Genomic DNA, 23,037 nt, shown 5'->3' on the forward strand with positions numbered 1-23,037 from the left:
TATTTATATTTCTTAATAATTGTGACTACCCTACACAACTAGAGAAGGTTTCTGGAGACAAAGAGGCTCAGAGATGGCAGAGTGAGAGGATCATGTATTAGTTCAGAGAGTTTAATAATGGATCCACAGTAGAACACCACTAACAGGTGACTGCGGATATAAGATACGATATAATTGAGCCATGTACTGCAAGCAAGGCAACGCACAGGTGCGATAGAGCGATGGGGCAGAGAGTCAAGGAGTGATGGGGGAGGGCACTCCTGGGGCAGCACTTCTCCCATGACTGCCCCAGGCTTCAGGGACTGGGGAGGCTAAGGAAGGCAAGAGGGAACTGGTGAGGAGATGAGGTGAGAAGCTGAAGAAGGTGGAAGTCAGGGTAAGGATGAAGCCAGACTCAGTACTTGTGAGTGTGCAGAACTGACAGGTAAGAAGCCCGAGTCATGGGAAGGAGAAGGACCTGGTGTATAAAAAAAGAAAAAAAGAAGAAGAATTAGTCGAGGCATCAGGGAGGTGGAGGAAGTGAAAGGCGCAGCACCCACGATTCACCTCCTTTGTTTCTGCTGCTGGGCTTATGCTGACAGCCCACACAGGCTAAGAACTAACCTTCTGCACACCTGTCCATTTCTTCCGAGTCTTGTAACCAGGCTGCCACTTTACTCTGGCCAGTGGTGCAGGTGGCGGGGAGGCTGTTGCTGCATGGCAAGGGCGACTGCCAGGAACAGCTGTTTGGTTGCACCTAAGACAAACAAACAAACAAACAAACAAAAAAGAAGTTAAGCAGAAACAGCACATTTAAGTGAGTTAAAAAAACACACCAAGTACTCTCAAAAGACCATTTGAAAAGAAAGGAAGAAAGGGCACAATCAAAATATGGAGAAAGCCTCTTGGTTAAAAGTGGTGCATGCTCAGGGAAGCCAAAATTCATAAACACTAACAACACTTTCATCAACTGCTATCTCCATTCTACACCGAATGGGACAACACTCAAGTAGGTTGTATCTCATACTCTCAGGGACCTGCCAACTCAAATTCCCAATAATGTTAAATTACTCCATCCGTCGTATTTGATACAGTGTCCTCATGATGGCAGGCCTTTCCCTTACAAAAGCTCTCAGGATGCCCATGATCAGCTCAAGATCAAGGTAGCCACCGGTGATTCCTAAATACTGTACATTATCCATCAGCAAATGCTTCGAATGCATACTGAAAAGTCTAGTATATAAAAAGGTAATCTTGCCAAGTTTATTATTTAAAGCTGATATACTTTCCATGGAAGGTATTTTATGGGAAATAAAGTTGTATTAACTATGTAGATACTAAACTGAGTCCAGTAAATGTTCAGAGGGGGGAAAAAAAAAGCAGAAAGTTATTTTCCCAAAAAGCTGAAACAACTTTAAAACTCCACATTTAATTTTCCTTTACTTTAATTTTTTTTATTACAAATGGCTGTGTCTCTTTTAATTTATTCTGAAGTGAAGGCTGCACATACATAGTCAACACAGACTTATTTGTTACCCACACAGGGCCACAGAGCAATTAGAATGCAGAAGTCTCATGACTTGATACTTAGGATGCAAGCAGTGTTAAGAAGCTCTCCTCAGACTTTATTGTACTTTGATAAATGTTCTGGGAATTTTTCACTGCGTTAGATCTAAGAGGATGCCATTCATAACTAGAGCAATAGATCTCCTATGAAAACAGGAGCTAAAGAGCTTTCTTATTCCAAGGCAAACAGTGGGGAGGATTTAGTTTCAGCTCTCTGTTCTTGGATATCACCCAAGTGATTTAATGAATAACAAAGGGGATGAAAATAATGTATCTTTTATCAACACTCTGTGCCAAAGATGCAGGCGGAGGCTGGAGCCATCAAAGGATTAAACATTTATATTTTTATAAATTTATCCAGCTGGGATACATTTCTTGTTTAATTTGGACTAACTCTGGGATTCCTTTTATCCTGTGATGAGAAGGGAGAAGGCAGGCAGGAGGCTCAGAGAAACTTGGGCGTTATCTTGAGCATCTTGTGTTGGGTCATTTAGGAAATGCCCTATTTCCTAACCCTCTGATCTCCTGATTCACCCAACATCTCCTTCCTAGGAATGACTAAATAGACTTGCCATGGCTACAACCAGAAAGGTTTCAGAGCCTATGAAATACCTGAGTAATTTCCATTGAGATAATAAGAACTGAACACAGAAGTGTTTTTATTTACTCTGATTTGATTAGTCTTACAGTTACTCCATGATGTTTTTCAATGCTTTGCAAAGAAAACTTAGATATATATGTATTATACACACCCTTATAAAAGAAAATAGAGAAAGGGGAATGTTCACTGAAACATTCTCAAATCCAACTTCTTACAGTGGCAGCCAGTTCTTCACAGATGTCTCTGTTCTCAATATCAGGTGCCAAGTGGGAAGCTGGAACACCCCTGGGCAGGGCCATGTGGCTCTGGATCAGAAAACTTAATGATCAAGTCAAAGTCGCAAACAGCTGTCTCCCTGCCTGTGGGCTTAACCTTGATTTTTAATAGGCAACACCTCTAGTTTTTCAACAACGTAGAAAATGAACTCTTACTACAGCCTAAAGAAGGACTTCAGTCTTCTGCAATCTGGGACCCAGTATAATGGGAAGGAAACTGATTTTGGAAACAGAGAGATGAGGATTCAGATCCTGGCTCAGCTGTTTAATGGCTATGTAACACCTGGAAGAATTCTGCATGGTCTCTGAGCTTTCGCCATATTAAAGATTAGAGATGAATACATGTCATTTGCCGAACGCTGCCTGACTGAGTGGGCTACTGCTCAGATTCTTGGCACATGCTCTAGCCCATCTGCATTAACCTCAGAGGAAATTTACTCACCTCCCTGGGTCATGTATGCATTACATCTTAAGGCAAAAAAGCAAGTTTCATTTTCAAAACTATTTAGTCTTCCTATTACTGCCCAGGAAACATCAATTTCTAGGTGCTAATTAATCAAATGTTTGCCCTACTTCCAAACAGTCTTAAAAATCTATAGAAAATTAGGTTGTAGTCCATTCGTAAAAAGGAAAAGCAACTGTTAATTCTCTGTGATCCATATATCCACCTGATCCATACTTGTCATTAGCTTTGATGTCAAATGTCACTATTGTCTTTGGAGAGTTAGTTTACAAAGAAAATCATCTCTTTTGGGTTGGCCAAATGAGACTCCCTTATGTACTTACATAGCTTTCCAAGCAATTTCTGGGCTTTTATATTTCTAAGACATACCTTCCCATCCATGACAGAAGCATTAGCAGCTGGTGAGGATTCAGCTGTGGAGGTTGAAGGAAATATATGAAAACTGGCATCTCTTGGTGACCTCACAATCTCATTCTGCCGGTACAGGCGGTGGTGGCGCAGTTTGGAGACCCATGCATCAAACCAGTCCTGGGATTTCACCTAAAACAATGAACAAGGGAAGGTAATGGTGAAACCAGATTTCCGGTATAGGCAAGTGATTTCCTCGGATAATGGCTGTTGAAAAGCCTGTCAGAATGGCTATCATCAACAAATCATCAAACGACAAGTGCTGGCGAGGATGCAGAGAAAAAGGAACCCTCTTGCACTGCTGGTGGGAATGCAGACTGGTGCAGCCACTGTGGAGAACAGTATGGAGTTTCCTCAAAAAACTAAAAATGGGACTACCATTTGACCCAGTGATCCTACTTTTAGGAATATATCTCAAGAAACTAGAAACACCAATCAGAAAGAATGTATGCACCCCTATATTCAAATTGGCACAATTTACCATAACTAAGATTTGGAAATAGCCTAAGTGCCCATCAGCAAATGAGTGGATTAAAAAACTGTGGTACATCTACACAATGGAATACTATGCTGCGGTAAAAAAGAAGGAATTCTTATCATTTGCAACAGCATGGACAGAACTGGAGACCATTATGCTAAGTGAAATAAGCCAGTCAGAGAAAGGTAAATATCACATAATCTCGCTCATTTATGGAATATAAAAGCAACTTTACCTTCAAATGATAGATGTGCTCTTCTGTGTCCAGGTCTATCCTCCGAGCTTTCTTTTTAATAGACATGACCGAGAGTCCGACATCAATGCTTCCATGGACTTTCCCTTTTTGAATCTGGAATATTTAAAACACTAGTAAAGAGGCTGGGAGGTTATATGATTAGATGTGCTTCTGTACCGAAGTGAGCTTAATGGCATCTTTACCTGCCCTATGGGAAATAGAAGAGCATATCTCCCTTACAAAGGGAAAAAGGTTCGGGTCTGAGATTAAGGTCCTCACTAGTAACCTGAGGACAGTTGAAGTTGCCGTGACTCCACACCAATTTCAGTAAGTAAGGCTATCCATCTCTTATTCCCGTTTCTGGCATAACATATAATGTTCCTTTTTAAAATAATTTTAAATTGTATAGCTGATGTCCAAAAATATATCTTTGATGGTTCTTAAAATAACTGTAGTCAGTCTTTGACCTACAGCCCAGAACATCCCCAAGTAATCAGCTAGCAGACAGCTGCTGGGACAGAACTGGACAGCTGGGACCAGAGAGCACCAGCAGCCAGCTCTTCCTTCTGGCTGCCCTCGTCTGACCAAGGACACACAGCAATTCCATGGAAGAGATGGAACAACACTGAACTGTTATTTCCCCACACCACAATGACATGGAGGGCACTTTCCAGATTTGCATGCAAACAACTACTTTCTACAGTAAAGAAAAATATATTAACATAATTTTAGAAAGTTGGAATTCCCAAGGTAAGAGAATATATGATATGAAATATTAATAGAAAGGAAGTTCATAAGACAGGTATTAAAAGGACATCGACAAGAACAAAGGTTGCTTTAAATCTCAAAACAGCACATAAAGCAGAGTTTATTAAGATGCTGAAAAAAGCCTAATTGGGTTTTCTCTCCAAGACAGAAAAGTTAATATTTATTAGTGTGTTACTTTTAGGTTTGAGCTTGCTTTGAACAACAGTCATCACAATAGTTAAATTAAATCTTCATGCACCAGTTTGAGATTTTATGTTAGCTTGAGCTGAAGCATACAACCCACCTTCCATGCAGCATGGAAGTTTGGTAGCTTGTTAATTGTTACAGGCACAACAAGGAACAAAGCTGGTAACTGCGGCACAAGGCTGGCACAGCTGTGTGAGTACTCACTTCAAGCAAATTCTACATCAACCTTTGACGCATGCCTTGTGTGCTACTTACATCAAGTGGTGCCTTTGAATACTTTAACATTCCATTATCCAGGACAAAAAAACGCTGCAAGAACCAAACAACCTTCGTTACTGTATTTTAAATTATATAAAACATTCACAGGTGTGGGTTAATGCTGCCCGGCATTTAGTAAACAAGGTGTGTATCATTTTTAATGTATAAGTTGTGTACTGTTAACCTACTTCCTTTGCATTGTGGTTTCTTTTACACACAATGCCATGGAGCTGAAATCTTTTCACCATGGTTTTTCTTAAGGGGGGCGGGGGAGTGGTTACACTGGGTTGAGGGGGAGGTGTGACTCTCAGGATCTGCAGCTAAGACTTTCTGAATGAATCACACTGGGATTTTTTTTGAAAGTGAAAAATAAGAATAACCTGAGTTAGGTCAGAGATTTTTGTGAGGAGCTTGGGAATTTCTCAGTCCTGTATTTTTCTGGGTATCATGGGTAATTCCTGAAAATGCTTATATCTGTCACAGAAGCCAGTGCTCTGGGTCTATGATTAATGCAAGTTGCCTTAGCAATATGTTTGCATCTCTACTTCGCAAAATTCCTGCAGTTGTACTATTAGTAAAAGAGATAACAATTATTTCTGAACTACATTAAGGGTTTAAAATATGAGGGGGGTGGGAGAGAGGGAGGGAGAGAGAGAGAGAGAGAGAGAGAGAGAGAGAGAGAGAGAGAGAGAGAGAGAGAGAGAGAGACGAAACTTGGGGCAATTTGTGTCACCTTCAAGATACTCCTGATCTAATGCAAATGTATGCAGCCATTTTGCTCCACAAACACTCAGGAACTCTCTGTTGTTGATTTCCTTTCCAAGGGCAATTGACAAAAGAATAAACAGCTCTCAGGACCCAATCAAACAAGAAGTCCAGTGCCCTCCACCAGTCTCTACAGATGCAGGGAGTCTTTCTGTTGCTGGAAAATTATTCTGCTGGGAAGTTTTAATGTGATTGAGGAACGCTTAGCTGCTGAGGTAGCAGGAAGCCAGGCTGGGGACACCCTGCACAGACCTCACAGAAGGCCACCGGGACATCTTTGTTATAGGTTCTGGGGTGGCAACAAGTAAGCACCAGAAGAAAGAATCCCTACAGCTGGAAAACACTTGATTACTCGATTCCATAACTTGGGCAGTCAAATGGGCTGATGCTTGAATAAATATCTGGTGGCAAGAGAGACCAGAAGAAAAGATTACAGGAGGGAGAACCTCCCACTATTTATATAACAAAACGTTCAAAGGCATGGTCCAGAAAGAGCTGTGGTTGAACCAAGCCAGTTTTGCTGAATCAGGGACTGAGAGTGCTAAATAAGTTTGCAATTCAAATTGGTATATTTGTCCTCCTCCGCCTCCCCCTGCTATTTTTCCATTTCTATCTATTAAAGAATTTTAACAGGGATAACTGTTGGTCACCGGAAAAGAGAGTAGCAGGGCCGATGATTTTTAGGAACTGTGAAGTGGTAAGGTCAGAACAAAAGGCAAAAAGCTAATAAAAATCCAAGGAAGAACAGGGTGGAGAGAAATCCTGGCTTTGGGAGAATATTAGGGGTCAGGAGAGACTGTCAAGTGAGAAGAAATATTGTTGGAACCTCTTTGACCTGCTTTTACTTCACCCTCAGAGATAGAGGATTGAGGAACATTCCCATTGGTTAATTTTTTAAGTCTTTCTTTTTTTTTCTTTTTTCTTTTTTTAAATGCTTTTATTGATTTCAGGGAGAGGAGGGAGGGAGGGAGGGAGGGAGAGAAGGAGAGAGGGAGAGAGGGAGAGAGAGAGAGAGAGAGAGAGAGAGAGAGAGAGAGCGAGAGAAACATCAATGATGAGAAAGAATCTTTGATCGGCTGCCTCTGCTGGGGAATGAGCCCACAATCCAGATATGTGGCCTGACTAGGAATTGAACCGAGACCTCCTGGTGATGCTCAACCACTGAGCCACACCAGCCAGGCCAAGTCTTTCTTTTAAAGTGCAAAAAAGTATATTTCTTCAAGGATTTTATAACCCATAACCTCTCTGCTGGGGGATGATGGGCAGCTACCACCAGCCAATAAATCTGTCTGTCCTGAGGTGAAAGCCATTGGCAGAGGTGGCAAGGAGATGAGCTTATTCTTCCAGTGATTCAGAGATGCTGATGGTCTGTCAAAGGGCTGATACTGAAAACGGAGGGCAAATTCCTCCTCAGCATCACAAAAGTATTGCTATTCAGGTCTCTGCAACAACGAAGTACAAAATATTTTCACTGTGATTAAAGCTGGAGGATGGAAAAAAGCACGTGGGGTCGGGAAGAGGAGAATAAACCATATAGTTTAAAGAGTAATAACCAAACTTCCAAGGTCAGTGAATGTCCACCTTTAATTTGCACTGGTAACAATAATTCTAGGAATTTACCCCAATGAAGAAAATAGAAATTCATGTATATGGCACAGCATCATGACAATAAAAAATTAGACATAAATAGCATACATATCCAGCAAAAGGGAATTGGTTCCATAATCGTGGAAAATTGGTTCAATAAGTTCATCCTGTGGAACACATGCATACATGTTTTAAAACCTCCCATTTAGAAGAATATTTAATAAGAACATATTAATTTAAGTGGAAAAAAAAAAACCACCCAAACCCGAGTGGATAATAATATGTACAAACTGGATTGACAATATAAAAATAAGTTATTTTAAAAATAATTCTCCCCTGCACACAGTTATTACAGATCTCAGCCTCAAACAGGTACAACAGGTTGCATGCAGCCCAAATAGTTGAAACAAGCCTCGAGAATTAGTTTACACATACAGCCACCCTCTCAGCTTCCCACCTAATAACACCAAATCAGATCCTCTATTTGCAAAGATGAGCCGGAGATGAAAAGGATGAACATGTTACCTTGTGCCAGCCTTTTAAAGGCCATTTTCTTTTCTTCAGCATAAAGCCTTCATGTTTGTCTGGTCTCTGGACATTGGTTTGGCCTATTTTCAACCCTTCTATAATTTCCCAGCTGTCAGCTTCCTGAGAGAAAAGAAGAAAGGCAAATCACATGTTTCTTGGCGCTTGATGACACACTTACAACAGATTCTTAAGTAGAAGAAGGTGCTTTTGAAGCAGCGTCGGACCCAGTGGGAGTATGAGCAACATTCTGGAGCAAATTCCGACATCAAATCCAGCTAAGGACTTAAAGGTGAAGTTAAAATGAGCTTCCAGGTAGGCTTGGAAGTCTGGATCCATCAGACACAAGATGGAGTTGGAGGTTGGGGTAGCATGAGATTTCAATTGCCTATACTCAGAAGGTTTTTTTGTTTTGTTTTGTTTTGTTTTTGTTAATCTTCACCTGAAGACATTTTCCCATTGATTTTTAAAGAGAGTAGAAGGGAGGGAGGGAGGGAAAGAGGGAGGGAGAGACATAGACACATTGATTGGTTGCCTTTGCACGTGCCCTGACCAGGTCTGAGGATTGAGCCTGCAACCAAGGTAACATGCCCTTGACCAGAATTGAACCCGGGCCAATGCTCTTTCCACTGAGCCAAATCGGCTAGGGCATGTACTCAGAAGGTTTAAAATGCATTTTTCCAGACAGTGCATCTGTGGGCACAGAGGCACTTTAACCTTTTCAAATAAGACTGTTTTGATGGCAAATGTTCAATTAGTGCGTGGGTCTCGCTCTTTGTGCAGAAATGGAGAGGCTGCAGGGGTCTAAGTGGTTCATGACCTTAAGCTGAAGAGCAGCGCTGTGGGGCAGTTCCTCCTTGGTGAAGCCGTGTGCGTTGCAGAGTGCACATAAAACCTCCCGCTTGCCAAGCACACCCAAAGGTCCCCGCGCTTCGAAGGCATGCGTCCTGAGACACACACACACACCCTTGGCAGCACACTGCGAGCCCAGGTATCTGGGATGCTCACGTCCACACAAACGTCTCCTTTTGTTAAAAAAAGGAACTCAATCACAGTTTCCTCTGCCGTAAGTCATGTTTTGTTCATCTACGGTTTTTATAATTTTTTTTATGAATTGTCAACATTTAAAAATCAGAAGATTTCAGATTTTAAAAATCCAAATTTCCGGTATTTTGTGAAAGCCTGTAAGATCTGGCAGCAGCGCGCATGGCCTGAGAGAAGGGTGCCCATCTTTAGGCTGCCACAGTTCCCCCCACACGCCCCTGGGGACCTGCTTCCACCGCTGACTGGCCCTTAGCAATATCCTGGGTTTTAAATCTCTGGACCAGGTAATTTCTTTAAAAATAATTTTTTTAAAAATTGATTTCAGAGAGGAAGAGAGAGGGAGAGCGATAAACATCAAATCAATATCCAAATCCAAATATGTGTGAATGGGGTGGACTTTTCACAGGAAGTGATGTTTCTAGGACATGTGGCTGAACATTGCTTCATTCTAACATCATGAAGGCTGGGAGACATTCCTGACTTCTGAAAAGCCCTCTAAGCCAGCATCATGCTTCGATCCTTTCCAAGCCCAACCCTACAACACACACGTTCCCACAAAGTCCCAGGAAAACTAAATGAAGACCAGTGTCATTTTTTATCTTCTTTGTCATCTGAGGGGTGCTTAGTGAATGAACTACAGACCTTAAAGAAGCACACCCACCAGTTTTTATTTGGCAACAATAAGAACACTTTAAAGGATCTGTAAAATTATGCATCACTAAAATGTGTTTGTTTGCTTTTAAGAAAAAAGGACCTGTAAGAAAACCCCAAAAGTGATTTTCTAGTTGAAGATAATAATGTCAGAAACGGGGATCGATCTGGTCAAAGTTCTTAATTAGACAGAAGAATTTTAAAAAGGTTGCAAATGAGAATTTCAGGCTGTATACCATGTTTTCTGTACAAGTGAAGGTGGTACTGTCATCCAGAAAACAAAGAGGTGCTTTTGCATTCTCATTTTTTAACAGTGAACTGCAATTTAAAAGGAGAATACAGTTTATGAATAATCTATAATAATAAAAGCATAATATACTAATTAGACTGGACATCCTTTTGGACGACTTTCTGGATTAGGGGTGTCGAACTCAATCAGAGAAGGGGCCAAAATCTAAAATCCAGCCTAAATCGCGGGCCGAATGGTTTACTGAACAGTCATAAACTGTCATTGTGATGGAAACGCAGCGGAGTGCAGTGATGATAGCGCGGTGCGGGCCACATTGCAAGGCCTGGCGGGACGGATTTGGCCCGCGGGCCTTGTGTTTGACACATGTGTTCTGGATGAAGCAGGGGCTGTGAGGGCCGAGCTCCTTGCATAAATTTCATGTATCGAGCCTCTAGTGTTAGAATAACAGAAGAAGAAAGAATGTTCTCATACAAAGTACAGTATCTTTGGCTTTCTATTCTTACTAAAAAAGTAGGTAAAAATGATGGATTTCTACTGATTTCTTTTTTAAAGTTCGGTATACTCAAGAAACGAATATATCCATTAGCACTCTTTCTGTTCTTAGAGAGGTATCAACTGTGCTTAATGACATTTCTATTTTTGGTAGCCCCATCCATGGATAGCATCTCTAAAAGAATAGCATTGCTATTATTGGCTAGATCTTACCTTATTTTAAGGCTAGTGTTCATCTTTGATTTATTCCCTGAGTGTGCATGGGTGGGTGCGTACGATGAACACTCTCAATTAACATTCTCAATTACTCGAGAAAATGGAAACATTTAATAAGTACTGATGTTTTTAAAATTTTTTCCTAATAAAACTCAGAATGTAATAACAGCTTGTCCCTAAGGGGCTATGGTTATTGATTCTAACACACTCATTTTTTTCTTCTTTGGAAGTTTAACTACAGAGGAAACAAAATGGGGTAAGAAAGAACAGATGAAAAGTTAAAATGTATTTCTTCATTATAAATGAGGCAGCTCTGAGCAAATAATTCCATTCACTCTGATGCTGAATTACTAAATCCAGCAAAAGTAATTGAGAAGAATCCTAGTGGAGTTCCTGCAGTTAAATAAACTGTCCATCTGATAAAGCCAGAGCAAACAGCATTCTCCCTATTCAATTATGAACGCTGATGATAATGATATAAACAAGGTGTGAAATAAATGAAACATCTCAGCTCAATATTTAGCACAACCCATCTCTGCTTAGTAGACTAGGTCCATCTTAAGAAAGCTAAAATTACTCTTCGAAAATTGAAGAAATTTTTTTTTTAAAATTTCAGTTGATATTAAAAGTCTTCAATTTTCATTGGTTTACTTATAATAGGAACAGAGCCAAAAGCCCTAATGTGATCATGTCAGTACTTGACTCTAGTCAGATACATAAACTTTTTTTGCCATTATAGAGGTTTTGGTAATATTTTTGATCTAATAATAATAACTAAACACAGGAAGTAACCTAATAACAGCCCTAGTTTATTCATTTTGGGGGGAAAAACACAACCAGAGACATTTCCTTTCTTAAGGGCATACTCTTTGTGCCTGCATGTGTGGGTGGGTGGGTGAGAGAATGCTTTAGGAGGCGAAAGAACCAAAGAATTTGAACACATCCCGAGACAGGACAATGTGTATTTCAAATAATGTTCTTCCACCACCACCAGAGCCCAGGAAGCCCATCTTCTCTCCAAGGGGCTGAGAGATGGTGTCTGGACCCTCTGGTTTCATGGTGCCCCCAAATATGTGGTATCCATTAACACAAAAACACGAGTATTAATCAGGCAGCAAGATCCAAGTAGACGATAGCATGGAGGAGTAATGGGGAGTGGCTAATGCTGTGCCCTACCCAGATCCTGAATCAGGCCCGTGGACCCAGGCCCCAGCTGCTGTGAGCACTGGGAACTGCTAGGGCTAGGGGGAAAAGCTGTTTTCACCAAACTGGGGCCTCAGGCCTGGGAAATTATGCTGCAGCATCTCTCCCCCTTGGCTCTCAAGGACTGAAGGACACCAAGGTACAAAGAGTTGAGGGAACAAAAAGTCCTCCTTGCCTCAGGGCGAAACCAACTCTGTGATCCAACTCATGGCCCGGAGCTGGAGCTCTGAACTCCGGCTGAAAGCCCTTCTTGCTTAGCTCCACCTGCCCTGACCCCTCCCAAAGTCCCTCTCCCCAGCAAATTATTATACAAGCACCCAGAGTCAGGATGTCCTTCTAGGGAACCTGACTTAAGAAAGAATGTGAAATAAAGAAATGAATGTGGTAGTGATGGGACTGGCTACACCAAGTGGTCTGGGGCTGAGGGTGGGTTGAGTAGAAAGGTGATCAGCATTTGAAAAAGGCATTCTGTTTTCTGAGTTTGACCGGGAGCCTAACTTAGCCAGGTCAAGGAAGGGGAGGGGAGGAGGGAGCACTCCAGGTAGGCTTGGTGCAAGGGATAGACACCCAGCTGAAGAGGAAAGAGCATGGCTACTGTGGGGAACTGCATGCAGGTGGAGGTAGCTGGACTATAAAGTGAGATGCCAAAGAGGCTGCAGATGCAGGTGGTGGGAGGGTCAGAGCTGGAGTATGTTTTGTGTGCTCGGTGCTCCCTAGTTGTTTTAATATCAGCACCTCTCCTTTCTGTTTCTGTATACACTGAGTTGCCAGATTATTATGATCTCTGAACCCATAATAATCTGGCCACTCAGTGTATATCCTATATATTAAAAGGCTAATATGCAAATTGTCCCCTCGAACAGGAGTTCAACCATCAGGCAGACCAGCCAACAGCCCATGCTCCTTCCCCCTGACCAGGCTGGCCAGACCTCACCCATGCATGAATTCATGCACCAGGCCTCTAAAATATATCTATATCTATATCTATATCTATATCTATATCTATATCTATATAATCTATCTATCTATACACACTGAGTGGCCAGATTATTATGGGTTCAGAGATCATAATAATCTGGCCACTCAGTGTATGTCTCCAAGTTTTCCTTTCTCTGAGTATCTCTCACCACCATGTCTCTGTTCCCCTCTGCTGTGTCACATACTTCCCAGCTATCTGACGCTGGACAATTACTCTCTGTCTCCATAAATGAGAATATCGTCAGTGCTCACTTCGTGGAGTTGGGGGCTGACCAATAGAGGAAACATATGTACTAATCCAGTGCCTGACTCAAGATGGGTGCCTAATAAATGGTAGCTGCCCTTCCCATTGCTTCTGCATTTACTTTATTTATCTGTTCTCTCTCCCTTAGCTGCCTATAAGAAAAAACTGATGTTTCAAAGAGATTACTACTTATATTTACCAAGTAAACATTCCCTATTTGCCATTCCAATAGAAATCATATCATTTTTAAATTTTTTGTAGTTTAATAACTCCCCCTTTCCTTAGTTTAGCAGTCTACTTCTCAGCTTGTAATAGCTTCAAAATATACCGAGGTACAGTGTACATAAGTCCACAACACTAGTGTAGTAGAGTGTTCTTTTCTTCAAGGGTCTGTTGAATAAAAGATAAGGTGAGTGGTTGGGTCAGTTATATAGACTAGTATTTGGAAGTTGAAATGTTTTGGGAGTAAAGCGCTATTTTTATATTTAATTTCAAAATCCCCAAGTATTCTGTTTTCTGAGTTTCTTTTTTAAAAATATATTTTTATTAATTTCAGAGAGGAAGGAAGAGGGAGATGGAGACATTCATGATGAGAGAGAATCATGGATCAGTTGCCTCCTGCAAGTCCCCCACTGGGGTCCAGCCCACAACCCAAGCATGTGCCCTTGACCAGAATTGAACCTGGAATCTTTCAGTTCGCAGGCCAACGCTCTGCCTACTGAGTCAAACCAGCTAGGGCTTTCTGAGTTTCTTGACAGGGGAGCCAGGCCATGGCAAATCTCAGGGAACCAGGTGGGCTGGGATGAGTAGGATGATGTCTCCTCCCCTTTGTGGTTTTTGCATTTTAGACAAAAGTGAATTCAGATATTTCGCTAGTCCTAGGCAGAGAAGGCTGAAGGTGTGGGAACACTGGCTTCCACGAGACGAGAAAGGTATTAATCATCGGCAGGTACTCCTCAGCTCATGGCGAGGAAGGCCAGAGGTAAGAACGAGCCGGGGACTTGGAGTGTAAAACAGCCCTGCTGGATGGCTACTAGGTTACCCGCAGGTGAGGTACAATTTAACCGAAGGCTAAGTCTGAATGCCTGATCTGCCCTTAGCAGCTTTTTTCTTTTTGTCTTTGAGCAAGTGACAAATTCTCAGTTTCGATATTTAAAAAAAATGTAATAAACACCTACACTACATAAGACCGTTCATAGGGTTATATTAAATGGGATAATATATTTCAGCATTTAGCATATTTCCTGGTATGCAGTGCATGGCAACATGGTAGATTATTATTGGACCTAGTTATTTTTTTCCTCCATTAGTTTGATACAGAAATAGTTTCTCGTCTCTCCAATGGGGAATAACAATAGTTTCTCTTGTCCTTTTCCAAAAAGATAGAGAATGCTGGACTTCTATATGTAATCGTGAAAATCCCAGAGAAATATACTTTCATTCCCCTCCTTACACAGGCAAAGAAATCCAACACACTGCATGCAGAAAGAAGTGCAAGAGCAGCCCAGCAGGGGGCGCCTCAGCTACCCCAGGGGAGGCAGGTGTGAGTTATTTGCAGTGCAGCTGGCCAGGCCTTCTGAGAGAGCACCGCAGTCCGTCACTGACCTTGGAGATGGGGACTGGCTCCGGTTCCAGCAATTGCCGACTTATGGAGGCCTCGGTGCCAGAGGAAGCAGTCCTCTCCAGAACGTGGGAGCTCTGAGTAAAGAATACAACCCAGGGTTAGATAAGCCATTTCTCATGTGGATGGCACGGGGTGAGATCACGTGGCCACCTGGGAACGGGACAGTGAGCTATGTTAGAAACTGCGGGCTCCTGAGGAGAACAAAGGCAGTAGGAACAGTCAGGAAAATCGCAGCCAGGATTCTGTTGTCCCCTCTTATCGATTTGCTGCTGAACCAGTCCTACATTTTGGATTAAATCTTAAAGTAGGAGTCAGGGACCACACAAATTTTTTTTAAAACATTAATACATCCACTACATACACAATTAGCCTTACGTAAGAATATCTGCTTACCTCTCCAATGGCACTATACAAAGAGAAAATTTTACGTCAAAAAGCCCAGAGCTTTAATACCATTTAGTGTTTAGAGTTTCTTATAATCCCTATGAGATAATTACATTATAACATTATAATTATTATATGATAATGTTTTATAATAATTCTTAAGTGGACAGAAAAGAAAACAACTCATTAAATACAATAGACAGTAGATGTCCTTTACAAAGACTATAGTCTTCATTGATCTGAATATTCATTGATCAGTTGGATAACACTCCAACAGAAAAATAGGTAAAGCACATGAACAGAGAACTCACACAGAACATTTGAAAAGATGTTCACCTCAGCCTCAGAAGTATTCAAAGAAATGAAAACCAAAATAAAAATGATTTTTTTAAACCATTAGAGAATGGATTAGGGTTAGAGGAAAGGGAGTATAAATTGGGTATGATCTAGCTAAAGAGGAATTTTGCAATTTTATTAAAAACTTTTTTGGATTGCCTCATTTACGTAGCAATCCTACAGCTAAATTTTCACCCCAAGGAAATAATCAAATACTTACACAAATATGTAAAAACAGATATGTTTACTCAAGCATTATTTGTTGTAGTAGAAAAAAAAATATATGTATAATACAAACATAAGGAAATAGTATGGAGTGATTAAAGATGACAATATGGATCCCTGTGAACTGATATGTAAAAATACTCATAGTGTTCTGTCAACTGAAAAATCAGGCTATAAAAGTATACAGAATATAATGATGTTATAATACAATCAAAAATATATTTCAGAATGTTTGAATAGAACTGTAGCTATCCAAAGGTGGAGGGATGATAGATAATTTTTAATTGCTTCTTAATATTTTTCTAATTTTTTAATGCAATAAGTGGATATTACCTGTACATATGAAAAGACATGAAGAACGTTCTATGGGAGAATAATTTTGAAAGACATCAAAGAACTCAGTGTAGTGGATTTTCAGACATAGGCTGAAAATGAAATATAATGTTTTTACTCTAGTTATTTCATTTTTTTAATAGACAGGTTGGTATTTTATTTACTTATTGAGCCCTCTATTTTTGATATATCACTGGAAAACTATTAGATTAACATTTGCTCTTTCGTAAAGAAAATGACACTTCGAACTGAGCCAATTATTCTAATTTCTTTGTAAGTTTAAAGCTTTTGGTTATTTCTATTATCTTGAAAACAAGGAGTCTGATCACAGATTTTAAAAATCCTACCTAAATGCATTTTGAGCCATTTATTAAAAAGAAAACAACTGAAGGAAAAGATTTATGAATTGCTCTCATTCTTCCAATTTGTGAGAAAACAGAAGATAAGAACAGATGTTTTCACACCAAATATAATGGGGCAGAGGTTAGCAAGAATTCCCAATTTGACAGCTACAGTACCGAAGGACAATTTAAGCATTAACTGGGACTCTGCTTTTTCCATTCCCAGACCTAATTAAATTAGCAGAGAAAAATGATAAATGTGGCTGAGTACCCATACCTGTGCCAATGCCTTTTGATGTGAGAATCCAAAAGCCAAGGCATACGATGGAGTGAAAGATGAGATGTGTGTTCAGATCTTCAACAGACAAAATGGGAACCAACCACATAGGAATGGCATTATTTGTTTGTTCATGCTGATATTTTGAATAGGATCCTAGGCTAACATGTGATGGTCTATTGCTATTTTTAAATAAATTTAGGAATATTTTAAAATTCTACCCATTTTAATTTCTAACACAATAAATATAAATAGGTACACAAACAAAAGCTCTTTAAAGCCTTCAGTAATTTTTAAGAGTGTAAAGGGTTCCTAAAACCAGAAATTTGAGAACAACTGTTCTAGAAGAACTACTTTTTAAAATGTTGTGTTTATTATTAAAATGGAGAATTCTGACTGCATGTAGGTTATTCTTATTTCTCATAATGCTTCTTTTGAGGAAAAGCACTGTTTAAAAACGAACACATTTTAAATTTTCTTTAACACTAGTTAACCTAAATTATATAAATCTATTCATTAATAACCCCAAACTATCCTGAGACATTACACAAGCTATTAGAGGGAAATAAACCTTATATCATATACTCTTCAAAAACATCTGAGCAAAACTCCTCTAAATGTATATTCTATAAAACTAAAAAACCATAAACCTATTTTTCAAATGTATTAAGTTGATTTTTCTAAAAAAGAACCACAGGTAGTAAAGATATATAGATGTCACTCCACCACAGAGATATAAATAACTTCATAATTTGAGATAAATTCCTCAGGAAAAACAGTTTTCAAGATAGCATTTTAAAAAATCAAGAAATAGAATATTTTAGAAACTACACAGTTCTTCCCTCACTATTTAATAGAATGTCAACCAAAACGTTCAGTAAAGTAAATATAATAAAGCAGAAAACCAGAGACTGCCAGTGATAGGTGTCACTCATTCATTCACTTGTGTGCTGGCTCAATTAATCTACAGATCACTGTTAGACATCTGTACTGTGTCAAGTGCAGGTTACAGCATGCCAGAAAACAAAAGAGACAAGAGAATTCCTCCTGTGATGCTTATAGTCTAGAGAGAGGCCTTTTTACACAAAAGTCCAAATAAGGCTGAACAAAAAATTGTTGTAAACACAAGCATTAATCTTGTTCCATGTGGCTATGGCTTTAGCTTACTTTATTTTTTCCAGTGAAATATTTTTGGTCTGAGTTTCTCTTTAAGGATCTTACCCTATCCTTAGACTTGTAGGTTGCTGAGCAATCAAGTACACATACTTTGCCTCCTCACCCTCCACCCCTCAGCCCCCAACAAATAAACATGGTAAGAAAAGGAGAACTTGGAAAGAAACTCGACCTTAGCAACTATGTAAGCAGAAAATAAAGGATTAATTCAGGAATTTAGCCAGGGGAAGCAAACTAAATCCCCTAATTTCCGAACCAAGCCACAGACAGAGGAATCAATTTAGGGTATTTAAAGTGTGATAGAAAGAGTCTTGCTTCTATAGTTGCCCAGGGATACTTAAAATGTTGCTAGGATTTTGTGGATAAGAAGGGTTAGAGACCAAACAAACCAAGACAGAATCTATAAATTACCCCAATACCTGTTACAAAGAACATATTAGTTTCTTCTCCACCTGATTCTACAAAATAGTTTATATTATGGGAGCAAAGAGGCTCATTCATTTCAAACATGGTACAATATAGTACACATTCAAGCTGAGTGAAAAATAGCCTAAATTTTGTTGATTTGCCAAGATACAGAAAATCATAAAAAAATAGTTACTAAAAAATAGCAAGTAAATGAATATTTTTATTACCACAAATGAGTACATATTTTACTGAAAAATTAAAGCATAATTTATAAAACTACCCATTATAAATGTAATCTAGCTTCAAAAAATAAGCTATTTCATTTAACCTCCAGAATGATAACAAAGAAGCCAAATGCTCTTATCCAAACTTGAGCAGTCTTATACAAGGTAGGCAAAAGTAGGTTTACAGTTGTGAGTACTCAAAACAGAATTTATTCTTGCTTATTATTTACAAGAGGCCTGGTGCACGAAATTCATGCCCGGGACGGGGGAGGTGTCCATCAGCCAAGCCTGCACCTCTCCAATCTGAGACCCCTTGAGGGATGTCCCACTGCCCGTTTAGACCCGATCCTGGTGGGATTGGACCTAAACGGGCAGTCAGACATCCCTCTCACAGTCCAGGACTGCTGGCTCCCAACTACTCGCCTGCCTTCCTGACTGCCCCTAACCGCTTCTGCCTGCCAGCCTGATCCCCCCTAAACACTCCCATGCCAGCCTGATTGATGTCTAACTGCTCTCCTGCCAGCCTGTTTGCCCCCAACTTCCGTCCCCTGCTGGCCTTGTCACCCCTAACTGCCCTCCCCTGCAGGGTTGATTGCCTCCAACTGCCCTCCCTTGCAGGCCTGGTCTCTTTCAACTGCCCTCCCTTGCAGGCCTGGTGCCTCCCAACTGCCCTTCCCTGCTGGCCATCTTGTGGTGGCCATCTTGTGTTCACTTGGGGGCAGGATCTTTGACCCCATGGGGGCAGCCATATTGTGTGTTGGAGTGATGGTCAATCTGCATATTACTTTTTTATTATATAGGATTGTATTATTTCCCATACAAATAATTGTAAATTGACTTTTGGTCCACTCTCTATTTGTATATCGCTAGAACCTAACTATCATTATCTATCCAATAACAGAAAATTAATCTACTACCTTAATGGACTGTCTTCAATCTTATGGTTTTTAAATTCAAAAGCATATGCCTGAAGTTACAGAACCACACAGAAAACCATTCATTACTTTAATGAACTAGCTAAGCACATTTATGAAGAAGACAGTTTTCAAACTTACCATACCCTGGACTCTAGTTAAACTGGGTGCTACTTGGAGGGAGGGACCAGCTCATCTTCATCTTGGTATCCCTCTCCTTTTACCCCCCCAGCCCACCCCATTCTAGCACAAGACCCTGAACAGTGCAGCCAGTCAAAATGTTCTGGAATTTTTCAGTGCTCTCTGATTAATTTGTAGAGCACAGTCCTTCAGTAAACATTAACACATGATTAGGCATTAAACTTCTTTAGCTTCATCTCTGAATTATAAAAATCACAACTCTAATAGGATAAAACTTTAGAAAACATTTAAAGAACTCAACTTTTTTGCATTAAAGTAAAAAGAATAAATTGAAAAAATTTTAAATGGAAGCATAGAGTGGATTAATCCTGGAGCTCTTGGTTACTAGTTTTAAAGCTGTGACTGGTCAGTGGCAAATATGTCAAATCTAATTAACAAAAATTAATTCTTTTCATCAGGTTACCTTTAAGATAATAATTTGTGCTATAATTTTTTGTACTTTTTCTCCACCAGCTGCTATTTTCAGGTTCTTCCCCAATGACTTGTAAACAGATGCCACATACCTTCAAAGGTGTTATATGTATTATATAAGCAGGTTAAATATATGGTTACATGAAGTGTTAATTCATCTTTAAATATCAAGCTTTTCTTCAAATACTAAAATTACAACTTAATTTCCAGGTCAACTTTTTGCCTTTTTTTTTAATGACTTATTTTTAGAGTAGTTTTAACATCACAGCAAAATTAATGGGAAGGTACAGTGATTCCCATATACCTCTGCCCACACACACATGCATAGCCTTCCCTAGTATCAGTATCCCTCACCAGAGTGGTACATTTGTGACAAGTGATGAATGCAAGTTAGTTCCAGTTAGGTTTTTTAAAGAATCTGGAGCACACAGAGAAGGTAGAAGTACTTACCTGCCCTTTGTGGCCCCTGCTCGGATAGACTTGATGCATATTTAGCATAGAATCAGGAGTCTAGAACACATAATTTCACTGTAGCTCATCAATTTGGTAAAAGTTTGTTCCCAGTTAGTATTCACTAATCTGAATGTCTCCCGGGCAGCAAGTGGAAAGCTGCCAACATGACTACAGTCTGGTTTACCCTATATCAAATATGTGGGTAAACATACAGACAATGAGACGCTTAATAATAGCTGAATAGCTTAGTGCAACTCCCGCAGACAGGAACATGACTCTCAAATTGGGAGTCCACATGATCTGCCGAACAGGTCTCTTGGTTTGTTGAACTTGTCATTTAATTTAATTTTACTTTAATTCAAAGACATAAAGGAACTGCTGGAAATGTTTTAGGCTGTGGTTACAAATTTCTGTAGACTCACTTTTCATACAAATTTAGGATAGTAATAAGGGGAATTGGACCATTGCTCTCTGAAAGTTAACTCCATTTAAACTGTTCATCTGATTATTTTATCTACTCTAGTTTTATATTTATGAATTATATAAAATGTTTTTTAAAATATCCAAAATAATTTAGAAACTTCTAAAGTACTTTTAAAAATTAGAGTATAGTTGGCATACAATATTATATTGATTGCAGGTGTGCAAAACAGTAAATCCACATTTATATTCCTTATGTTGTGATCACCACAATACGTATGTCTGGTAAACATCGGGAACTGTGCAGTTATTGCATTATTAATTATATTGCTTATCTGTACATTACATCCCCGTGACTTATTTTATAACTAGAGGCCTGGTGGATGAAAATTTGTACACTCGGAGGGGTCCCTCAGCTCAGCCTGGACCCTCTCATAGTCCAGGAGCCTTCAAGAGTTATCCAACTGACGCTCCCCCTCCCCCTACACCCTTCTGCCACTGCTGGTCGCCACCGTGTCTCCCCTACCCCCCCATCACCGTTCCCTCCCTCTGCCTGCTGGCATGTGCCTTGGCTGACCTGGTGCTGCCTGCTCACCAGCCCCGTCCCCTGGCCTGTCATTCTGCTATTTGGTCAATTTGCATATTATGCCTTTATTATATAGGATTGAAAGTTTGTACCTCTTATTCCCCTTTACCTTTTGCACACAACCCCCCACCTTTCTCTCTGGCAACTATCAGTTTATTCTCTCCATACATGGCTCTGTTTCTGTTTAGTGTTGCTTGTTCACTTGTTTTGATTCTATATTCTACATATGAGTGAAATAATATAGTATTTGTCTTTCTCTGTCAGACATACTTCATTAGCATAATATCCTATCACAATTGCCAAGATTTCATTTTTTTCTTATTGCTGAATTATATTGCATTTTATATACATAGAGTGGGGTAAAAGTAGGTTTATAGCTGTGAGTATGCAAAAAAACAGAGTTTATTCTTGTATTATTATTTATCAACTAGAGGCCCAATGCATAAAATTCATGCAAGAGTAGGCCTTCCTTCCCTCAGCTGCTGGCACCAGCTGCCCTCTGGCACCCAGGTCCTGGGCTTCCCTCGAAGCCCTGGCTTCATCAGGAAGGTCATCTGGAAGGACATCCAGTTTAATTAGCATATTGTGCTTTTATTATTATAGATTATTATATTATTTTCCATACAAACAACTGTAAAGCTACTTCTGCCCACCCGCTCCATATGTACCACATCTTCTTCATCCATTCATCTGTTGACGGACACCTAAGCTGCATCCATGTATCCATGTCTTGGCTATTGTAAATAATTCTGCAATGAACATAGGGTGCTTTATCTTTTTTAATTACTTTGAGTAAATGCCTAGACCATCCAACCTCAGTGGGAAGGAGGGAGTGGGGGGGAGGGGAGGAGACACGGGTAGTAAAAGTTCAACCAAAGGAATTGTATGCATGCATGTGAGCATAACCCATTGACACAGTCAGTAGCAGGGTGAGGGCATGTGCTGGGGGTGGAAGTGTCTGGGGAAAGGTCAATGGGAAAAAAAGGAAACATATGCAATACTTTAAACAACAAAGATTAAAGAAGAAGAAGAAGAAGAAGAAGAAGAAGAAGAAGAAGAAGAAGAAGAAGGAGGAGGAGGAGGAGGAGGAGGAGGAGGAGGAGGAGGAGGAGGAGGAGGAGGAGGAGGAGGAGGAGAAGAAGAATAAGAATTAAGAGCAAGCCAGTTAGCACTTACTTCAGGGATACAGTGAAAAGAAAGTTAAGTTTTGCATCATACAAACAAGCACACCAACCCTCATGCTGCCATTTACCACATGACTTGGCAAACCATACAACTCTCTCAGCATCAGTGTTCTCCATCTGTAATTTGGGAATGGCAATATCTACCTCAGAAGACACAGCAAGTCACGAAGTTGGCACCCAGTATATGCATAATACTGCCCAGGGGCTGGCACACAGCAGGCACTCAATAAATCATAGTTAACATCTCAGTTACAACTGCTCTAAGAATAAATGTGTAGGAATCTTGTGTATTCTTACTGCCACAGAAAAATATGTCCAGACATCCTGCAGGTATAAGACACCTGGGTGCCTTTTTTGGAATGCATAACAAC

At 40.0% G+C, this 23,037-nt stretch overlaps 1 protein-coding gene across 7 annotated transcripts in view; it reads right to left on the bottom strand.

The window, feature by feature from the left end:
* Window positions 1-23,037, bottom strand: part of OSBPL6 (oxysterol binding protein like 6) — a 168,732-nt gene that overhangs the window by 45,476 nt on the left and 100,219 nt on the right. For all 7 annotated transcript variants that reach the window (XM_045575225.1, XM_036420726.2, XM_036420728.2 and 4 more), the window contains 6 exons: window positions 14,778-14,870; window positions 8,095-8,217; window positions 5,215-5,268; window positions 4,006-4,119; window positions 3,254-3,424; window positions 604-736 (listed from right to left, as the gene is read on the bottom strand). In XM_045575225.1, the coding sequence (XP_045431181.1) occupies window positions 604-736; window positions 3,254-3,424; window positions 4,006-4,119; window positions 5,215-5,268; window positions 8,095-8,217; window positions 14,778-14,870 (688 nt within the window). The remainder of the gene's footprint in view (window positions 1-603; window positions 737-3,253; window positions 3,425-4,005; window positions 4,120-5,214; window positions 5,269-8,094; window positions 8,218-14,777; window positions 14,871-23,037) is intronic.

This window comes from Pipistrellus kuhlii, unplaced genomic scaffold (assembly GCF_014108245.1).
Source record: "Pipistrellus kuhlii isolate mPipKuh1 unplaced genomic scaffold, mPipKuh1.p scaffold_m20_p_7, whole genome shotgun sequence".
Lineage (NCBI taxonomy): Eukaryota > Metazoa > Chordata > Mammalia > Chiroptera > Vespertilionidae > Pipistrellus > Pipistrellus kuhlii.